Here is a 10093-nt window from a genome sequence, read left to right as displayed (position 1 = left end):
ATATTGCAAAAGTCCATTGACAACACAAGCTGAAGTCATTCTCTCCCTCTACTTCTTCATGTTATCGCCTTGTTAATATCGCATAGGAATTCCTAAGAACTTTCTCACCCTTGTCACTATCTCTCCTTGTCAAACCAGAGCCCTTAGACACGCGGTTCTTTGGAGAAATCCAATCCCCACTAACTGTTCTGACAACAGTTTTTTTCCATTGTCCAATGACTGTTTTTTCTTTTGTTACTGCCATAGCAGCTGCCTCTATCTCAGGGGCAGTAGCCTCAGCCTCATCCTTACTAGCAGTAGCAATCTCACCAGTAGGCTGCTCAATTACAGCACGAGCACCACCATCATTCCCTCCTTTTCTGCCTTATTTTCTTGCTTTTTTTCCTCCTCTTTAGGCTTCTCAACCTTTCTACATTCAGCCATTATATGGCCAAAACCACCACAATGTTTACACTTAATCGGAAGCCATTCATATTCTATTCCTTGTTCTAAGAGTTGCCCATATTCATTAACAAACTAGAATGAGCGTTTTGGGTTCTTCGTTATGTCCATTTCAACAAGGACTCGAGCAAATTGAACTCTTGTTCTTTCCTTGGTGTGTTTATCTACCATTATCGGCTTCCCTACAGTGCTAATGAGAGCACTCAATGTTTTTTCCCCAATATTGAAGACCAAGATTAGGTAACCTAATCCAAAGAGGAACCGATTTCACAATCCTAACAACATTCAAGTCCGCTGTCCATGGTCTAACAATGACCGGTTTTCTGTCGAATTGAATCATTCCATTTTCGATAACCTCGTCTCGTGTTGCTTCATCCTTGAACTTAACCATTGTAAGCCCCTTAGCCATTCTAACAATCTGAACTATACCCAAGTGCCCCCAAATTCTACGAATAAATCCTTCAAACACCACTGCAGGGACATTAGCACCCAAAACCATACAAATTACAGCTGATTTCACACTCTCTTCTTCCAATTTCACCTCCTCCATATCTATATGAGCTATCTTTCTACCCTCTTTAATCATTGGTTCAATATAAGTCAATTTAACATCAGAATTTAACACCTTACCTCCTGAGAACTGTTGCCAATGGGTATAAGCCGCCGATTGCAGAGTTTCCACTTCGTCGGCCCAACTCTTTCTCACTGAAATCAGATATTCCACTTCGTCCCTGTTCTCCTTCGCGAGTTGCTCTGGAGCAAGAACTAGCGGTTGTCCATCATCGAGCGAGCCCTCGTTACTCTCTTTCTCCAGATCCAGATTCTCCGGAGATCCCTTCGCTACCTTAAAGCCCCGCCTGCGACCTGGTTTCTTCTTCCTCGCCATGGAGGAGAGAGAGAACAAGATCAGAGGTATATATATTTATTAATTAGTAAATATTAAATTTTATTGTATTTTTTATTAATTAAAATGAATATTTTCTATATATTTTATCACTACGTTATTTATTTTTGTTTGCTATGTCATTTGTGTACACCGTCCGCATAAAATTTATGTATAATGAATATATATATATGTTATTACTAATAACATATAAATAACTCAGTTAAAAAAATCGATCTCACAGACTAAATATATATAGCAGTATTTTATTTATAATAAATGATAATATTATTAGTATTTAAATTTATTTATTAATTCAAAAATACTATTCAAATTAATATAATGAGATGTAATAATTCAATCTTATCTTTTTTTAAGGTATCACTATTACCTTCCTCAAGAGTAGTTATATTAATAAAGGAATAACATTCTCAGGCTAAATCTTCAAAACAAATAAGGTAATGTTTTACATTAACATTCTCTTGCTAGCATTAACCCATTCTAAACAGCCCCTTAGAGCATCTCCAATGGTAAAATTTTAGAGAATGCTTGGTGAGATGGACATATTATGTGACAAAATAATATTGAGATGTTATACCATTGGAGAGAAAATGATGCCATTTTAGAAATTTGCATAGATGCTATGTTGTAGCATTGATGCTATTCATTTTTTTTAATAAAAAATTGAAGCTAAAAAATTATTGTAGCTAAAAATTAAGATATATATTAAATAATAATATGTGAGATAACATTTTTAAAGAGTGTTATACATTGGAGTATTTTTAGAAGTAAGAGTGTAAAAAATAGAGTTATTTGCGGCATAACCTCCTTAAGTTGTCAGGTTTTTGCAACTAACCCCCAATTCTAAAATTTTGGTGGTAAAACCTCCTAAACTCATGTTCTATTAACAGTTAGCCATTTCCATCCATTTTTAGGTGTTAAGTGCTACACTGTATTGTCTACGTGGACAATATGTACACATGGCATTATATTATTGGTCCACGTAAATAAATATTAAAAAAAATAAAAAATTAATTATTTTAAAAATAAAAAATAATAAAAAAATTATTAAAAATTAATTAATTTAAAATTAAAAAAACAAATTTTAAAAAATAAAAATAAAAAAAACCCTAATTTCTTAAAAAATTCTCTTCTTCTCGTTCTCTCTCTCTCTCTCTCTCATTGCTCTAAACCTAGCTGCCATCCCCGTCGAAGCCACCATCACCATCCACCACAATTGGTGACTACCACCACCACCACCAACCCTCACAACTGCCCACCATCACCACCACTGTCGAAACAAATGCACACCATCACCACCGTCGAAATCACAACTGCTCACCACCACTACTATTATCACCTCCATCCTGATTCAAACACAACCCCATAACTCGTATCAAACAAACATAAACACCTACCACGATCTCAGTTTCAAATCCCACAAAAACAAACAAACTCCATTCAAACCCATAAGAAAAAAATCTTAGATCTAACAATTAAATCTGTCAAAAGAAATAAAAGAAAGAGAGAAAGAGGTGCGACAGTGGAGAAGTCACTGAAGGGGCAAGAACTGTTGTCGTTGTTGTCATTCAGGTCCCGTACCACCTCAAAAATTACTCCCATGTCCAGTGCCATCGCTCCAAACCTCTCCACTGCCATCTCCTCCATGCTCGCCGTCAACAAAGATCGCCCCAACGAGCTTTGGTCGTCGTCTCCGGCAACTGAAATCTCCACATGTCGAGTTTGAGCTAGTCCAAGTGCAACTCTATTGACCCACTTCCTCCCACATTTCGACTGTGTGAGCCCTCACATCGACACCGAAACCCTTCATCTCGGACATGGTGGAGACGCTGGAGTTTCTCGTGGGTCAGATTGGTGGTGGACGGCTAGATTTAGGGCAGTGAGAGAAGAGAGCACGAGAAGAAGAGAGAAATTTAGGGGAATTAGGGTTTTTTTTCTTTTTTATTATTTTTTAATTTTATGATTTATTTTTTTTTATTTTAGATAAATTTATTATTTTAAATTAATTTTTTTTATTTTTAAAATAATTAATTTTTATTTTTTAAAAAATTTATTTACGTGGACCAATAATATAATGCCATGTATACATATTGTCCACGTAGACAATACATTATGGCACTTAACACTTAAAAATGGTTAGAAAGGACTAAGTGTTAACAGAACATGAGTTTAAGAGGTTTTACCACTAAAATTTTAAAATTGAAGGTTAGTTGCAAAAACCTGACCACTAAGGAAGTTATGCCATAACTCTCAAAAATAATATGAAAGAAAGATAAAATAAAATATTACATTTTTTAATAATATGTAAATTTTTAGTATTCTTACAAAATGCTACCATTAGAGATACTATTAGAGTCTTTTATAAATCTTAACATTAATATTATGAAGATTTCAATATTATTAGATAATTTTGATATTTGTAAAAGGGCAGTATAGTAAGAAGTGATAATGGCCTTTGAGCTTCCGGAGGTTGGGTGTGCGTGTTTTAACAGTCAATTTCCTTTTTTATTTTTTACTTATTATTATTTCTACCAGAAAACGAGTGTAATCTAAGAAAAGACCACTATACATACATACATACACACTCATATACACTTCTTTTTAATATTAGATAATAATAATAATAAACAATTAGACAGAGTGTCTTTGTCTGGTTAGGGGGGTGGTCTTTGTCACAAACCGAATTCCTACGCACAATTAAAGGGAAAAAAAAAGCCCTAATAATTAATTAATCAACAAAAACCAAAATACTAACAACCCATATCCCAATCATATTCCTTTAATATATTTACATAATCAATTAATTAATATCATTACCACAATACACTTATATTATCCTCAACCTAAACCAACATTACATTGCTGGATCATCGAGAGGACTGTTAATAATAAATGTGTTAAATGAATAGTAACTAATGAACACACATATTATTGTCTTTTTTTCTTTTGAAAAGGAAAACGAATAAATATTATTAATGATATATTTTCGTAACTTACAAAATTAGAATAGTAATAATAATAATATGAATTTTAATTTTAATTATCCAATAGGTGACAACTGTTATAATAATAAATAAAAGAAATAAAGGTTAGAGATAGAAAGAGAGAGAAAGCACCCACCGTCATAAGGCGCTGTTCCCATCCATCGACCACTCAATTATTCAACTTGGGCTGGATTGGATTCTCATTTTATAATATTTTAAGAAAAATGTGACAATATAATATATTATTAATATTTGCATATTTGTCCTTTTCTATTTATATCTTTTGCTTATTAGTCCTTTCATTATATATTTTTATCTCATCATCCAACTCCTCCATACCTTCACTCACACTCCGACCGACACTTTCTTCTTTCTTCTTCTTCTCCCATTTTTCTCCATAAAAGAAACTTTCAGCTACCATTTCTATCCCTCTCTCTCTAAAACCCAGATCTGGGTCTCACTCTTTCTCTCTCTACCTCTCCCAAACTAGTACTACTACTCTTCAAACCACACTAGAACGAGAGCTAGAACACAATCACCATGTACGGCCGGGATCCATGGGGGGGTCCATTGGAGATCAATGCCGCTGATTCGGCTACCGACGATGATCGGAGCCGGAATCTCCAGGACTTTGATCGGGCGGCGTTGTCGTCTCGGCCTTTGGATGAGACCCAGCAGAGTTGGCTTTTGGGACCCACTGGGGAGCAGAAGAAGAAGAAGTATGTGGATCTGGGATGCATCATTGTCAGCCGTAAGATCTTTGTTTGGACGGTTGGGACCTTGCTCGTCTCTGCTGTTCTCGCTGGATTGATCACTCTCATCGTCAAGACTGTTCCTCGCCATAAACACGCCCATGCTCCTCCTGATAACTACACTCTCGCTCTTCACAAGGCCCTTATGTTCTTCAACGCCCAGCGATGTATGTGTCTTTTTACTCCCTCGTACTCATTTTATTTGATGTCGTTTAGTGATGATTCCTTTCTAGCTTGGTCCAACTGGCTTGGGTAGCTTAGATCTGACCTTCAAAAACTTGATCTTTTAAGTGATAAACGTCAAAAGTGACAAATATCAGTTTCTACATCATCATTTCCTCTCGAAAAAGTTATAGAATTTCGATTAATTTTCTAGGCCAAATATCGGGCTCTGAATTATACATAGAATTGCGGATTGGATTCTCTCACTTATATAATTGAATGAATTATGTATAACAATAATTCTAAGAATAGATTGGATGATTCAAATTGCTTGCATTGCAAAATCTCATTACACTTACTGAGATTTATAAAAAATAATTCCATTTGACTTTTACTTTTGTATGTTTAGGTTGTCTTACTAATGATTTTGTTTGATCCCTTTAACAATTGTAGCTGGTAAGCTTCCTAAACATAACAATGTGTCGTGGAGGGGTAACTCTTGCACGCACGATGGAAAAGAGGGGGATTCGATAATGAAGGATTTGTCGGGTGGATATTATGATGCTGGAGATGCGATCAAGTTCAACTTCCCAATGGCTTTTTCCATGACCATGTTGAGTTGGAGTGTCATTGAGTATAGCGGAAAGTATGAAGCTGCTGGAGAGCTCAACCACGTTAAAGATGTGATCAAGTGGGGAACTGATTACTTTCTGAAGACATTCAATCATACCGCTGATCAAATTGACAGGCTTGCTGCACAGGTACTGTTCACAATTAATTTGATTGGCTGTAAATGGTTCTGATCTTGTTTTATTTAGTTTACTTTTTTACTTGTCATGTAATTGTAAATGAATTGGCTGTTTGTAAAGGGCATTTTGTCGATATTTGGTACTTATCTATTTTTGTTAAGTTGTATTCAGCCACTATTTTAGAGCTTCTTCCTTGGATCATCTGTGGAGTATGCCGCTGATGTATTTTCGTCTTTCCATTTTAATTTTGGCAGGTTGGTTCTGGGGATACCTCTGGAGGAAGTACCACCCCCAACGACCATTATTGCTGGACACGTCCTGAAGATATTGATTATGATCGACCTGTGGTTGACTGTAGCAGTTGCTCAGATCTTGCTGCTGAAATGGCTGCTGCTTTAGCATCTGCTTCTATTGTTTTCAAAGACAACAAGGCATACTCGCAGAAACTTGTTCACGGTGCTAAGACGCTCTTCAGGTTTTCAAGGGAACAGAGGGGAAGATACAGTGCGGGTAGTGCAGAGGCTGCTACATTCTATAATTCCACTGGTTACTGGGATGAGTTCTTATGGGGTGGAGCTTGGTTATACTATGCCACTGGAAATAACTCATATCTTCAGCTTGCTACAGCTCCTGGTCTTGCCAAACATGCTGGTGCCTTCTGGGGAGGTCCTGATTACGGTGTGTTGAGCTGGGACAACAAGCTTACCGGTGCTCAGGTATGTTAATGGAGAATTTTTTGTTACATATCTATTCTTTATGAAATAAGTTGCATCTCCAGTTGTCTATATTAATGGCTGCATATCATCTACTTGTTTTTGGAATCATTGTTTCAAAAGATGTTCAGTGGCTGAATGATCCTCTTACTTTGATTTAGGTGCTTTTGAGTCGTCTGAGATTATTTTTGAGCCCTGGGTATCCATATGAAGAGATTCTGAGGACATTCCACAATCAGACTAGCATAATCATGTGCTCATACCTGCCAATCTTCAATAGCTTTAACAGAACAAGAGGTACTGCGTTCATGGTTCATTAATGGATTTATGGATGATGACTTTTAAGGGCCGAATGTGGTTCATTATTTCATTGACTTGTGTATGGGTCTTTTGTCTAATATTTTCGCCCTTTTTTGTTTTTCTTTTCTTCCAGGAGGTTTGATACAGCTGAATCATGGAAGACCTCAGCCCCTTCAGTATGTAGTCAATGCAGCTTTTCTAGCTACCCTGTTCAGTGATTATCTTGATGCTGCAGATACACCTGGATGGTACTGTGGACCTAATTTCTATTCTACTGATGTTTTACGTGACTTTGCCAAGACCCAGGTGTGTAGGCTTAATTTTTCCTACCAACTCTACTTTCTACTATAAGCTGTGTTTTCCAAAAATAGTAACTAACTCTTTTAACTTTGCTGTTTTGGTAGATCGATTACGTCCTCGGTAAAAATCCTCGGAAAATGAGTTATGTTGTTGGTTTTGGTAATCATTTCCCGAAACGTGTGCACCACAGAGGTGCTTCTATCCCAAAGAATAAGGTCAAGTATAACTGCAAAGGAGGCTGGAAATGGAGGGACTCTAAAAAGGCAAACCCTAATGTAATTAATGGAGCTATGGTTGCCGGGCCAGATAAGCATGATGGTTTCCGTGATGTGCGTTCCAATTACAATTACACAGAGCCGACTCTTGCAGGCAATGCAGGTCTAGTTGCTGCACTTGTTGCATTGTCAGGAGAAAAGGGTGGCGGGATTGATAAGAACACTATTTTCTCTGCTATTCCCCCAATGTTTCCAACTCCACCACCACCTCCAGCACCTTGGAAACCATGAGATGCCCCGGCGGTTGTCAATTTCTCTTTGTTAAGAATGTTGTGTGACTTGATGTTAGATGATTTTGCTGCAATAGTTTTTGGAACTTGAGTCACCTTGACCATAAAGAGTAGTGTAAAGTTCAAGAGATGGGAGAGGAAAGGAGATGATACTAATGGACAAATCTTCTGCAGATTGTTGTGCTGGCATAAGAAATGATACGATACTTCCTACGACAGTCTCTTTGTGGGTTTTGTGATTTATACAGTATATATTTGTATGAAAACAATCATGTATTCTTTGAAACACTGGAATTAAACAGTTTGAAAACCTTAACTAATAAATTTCAATGATCTTAGCTCTTATGGGAACCTGCTTAGTGATTGTAGTTTTTCTCTTTTATATTTGAACTGCAATCGATGAAAGTGGTATTTGATGTTTTCCTTCTCACAAACTCCATGGCAGTTTCCTACCAAATTTTGTATTGATTTCTAAGAAAAAGTATATAAAAGCAGCTGGGTACTTTCTCATACTAAATTTTGTCTTCTCAAAGAGGTTTACAGCGAGCAAGGGAGGGTTACATGTTCTCAATAAATTCACTGTTGTTTTTCTTACCTCCATTTATTTGTAGCAAATTGATATGCCAAAACACAATTCTCCGGACAAAGTTGAATCAGATAAGCTCGAAAAAAAAAAAAATAAAATAAAAACTGGACTGTTATAAATATTAATAATTATGTGGATGTCTAAATCTTTTATTTATTACCATTAATTGTAATCAATATTCCTCTTTTTCTTAGTTTCCCTTTTTCTTAGTTTCTTAATATTTCACTCTTGTATTTGTATAAATAGGGGTTCACCCCATTGGAATAAACAACTCAGAAATTCTCATTCACTTTCTCTTTCTCTCTTCATCTTCTTCTTCTTTCTTCTCATCTACTTTATATTATTTTATATTATTTTATAACACGTTATCAGCACGAGTCTCTGCCCAAGCTTCAAGCATGAGTCTCTGCCCAAGTCCCAATGTAAGTATTTTGTTAAAGTTCTTGAATTATTTCAAAGTCACGATACACTAAATATATATTTATATATATACTTATCTGACTGAAACAATTTCAAGAATTCATTTTCTTTTTATCTATATATCTATATATTATATATGTATGTATATGTTTTTATATATTTACTATTGATTTCATATATATATATACATATTATATTCTTATCATTCATAATATTTACAATATATATTTGCCTATGATATTATAGAGAAAATCTATATAAATTATACATATATCCTGAAGATTATGTATCCTCGATAAAATATTGCATATATCTTAAAGATTATGCATCATCGATAAAATATTGCATATATCCTGAAGATTATGCATCCTCGATAAAATATTGCATATATCTTAAAGATTATGCATCATCGATAAAATATTGCATATATCCTGAAGATTATGCATCCTCGATAAAATATTGCATATATCCTGATGATTATGCGTCCTCAATAAAATCTTGCATATATCATAAAGATTATGCAAACGTAATATTCATTATATAGTTGATAGATATATAATGAAAGAGATGAATACATATTTATATATATGTTCTTGTATTCTTTGAGGACAATGAAAAGTAATCTAATATCGATATAGATTTTGACAAACATTTCCTGAAGTAAATGTTTTATATTTGTCAAAAAAAATGATTGTATTTATGTGAATACAACTAAAGAATCATTACAAATGATTATTATTGATGCAATTTTATAGTGGGTTTGGAATACCTAAACAGAATGTTAAGAAAATTGCATTGAAACATCAAAGTATAAGAATAACAGTGAGCATGACTAATGTTATTTAAATATATGAGACATGTATTTATTGTTCATCATTCCCTACAGAGAATGATACGAATTAAATTCAACTACTTTTAAAGATTGTTTGTATTAGTCATGTTACTATACATTGTTATTACTTGCAATGTTGGAAATTATTGCATGTGACATATATTAAAGATCAAATTTTGCATACATCTTGGAGATTATGCAAAAATTGCATTCATATATTCTTTGAAATATCGTAAAATAAATTGTTGAATAATTTCTTATATTTTTTATGGATGAACAAGTAATAAATTTTTAAGAAATTTATAATAATGTTCTACTTGTTCAACGTCATTCCCCGAAGTGAATGTAATGATTTTAAACAATCGATGACATTATTTACTCAAATATTTCCAGAAGAAAGTGGAAACAACCAAAAGATGAGATACCACACACAATCAAAGTGTAT

At 34.6% G+C, this 10093-nt stretch overlaps 1 protein-coding gene across 1 annotated transcript; it reads left to right on the top strand.

Moving 5' to 3' along the window:
• The first annotated feature begins 4421 nt into the window (after positions 1 to 4421).
• Positions 4422 to 8155, top strand: LOC115714011 (endoglucanase 25). The gene is made up of 6 exons (XM_030642512.2): positions 4422 to 5248; positions 5697 to 6004; positions 6247 to 6708; positions 6867 to 7002; positions 7139 to 7311; positions 7410 to 8155. Exons 1-6 carry the CDS (start codon positions 4870 to 4872, stop codon positions 7809 to 7811), a joined length of 1860 nt encoding a protein of 619 aa, XP_030498372.2. The 5' UTR covers positions 4422 to 4869; the 3' UTR covers positions 7812 to 8155.
• Positions 8156 to 10093: the final 1938 nt, after the last annotated feature.

This window comes from Cannabis sativa, chromosome 4 (assembly GCF_029168945.1).
Source record: "Cannabis sativa cultivar Pink pepper isolate KNU-18-1 chromosome 4, ASM2916894v1, whole genome shotgun sequence".
In the NCBI taxonomy this organism is placed as follows: domain Eukaryota; kingdom Viridiplantae; phylum Streptophyta; class Magnoliopsida; order Rosales; family Cannabaceae; genus Cannabis; species Cannabis sativa.
This window is presented reverse-complemented; position numbering and strand designations above follow the sequence as displayed.

Excerpts from the sequence above, each read along its gene's own strand:
- LOC115714011 (XM_030642512.2), top strand. The coding sequence starts at position 4,870 with ATGTACGGCCGGGATCCATGGGGGGGTCCATTGGAGATCAATGCCGCT. Across the intron at positions 5,249-5,696 it reads GTTCTTCAACGCCCAGCGAT|CTGGTAAGCTTCCTAAACAT; the intron begins GTATGTGTCTTT and ends TAACAATTGTAG. Across the intron at positions 7,312-7,409 it reads GTGACTTTGCCAAGACCCAG|ATCGATTACGTCCTCGGTAA; the intron begins GTGTGTAGGCTT and ends CTGTTTTGGTAG.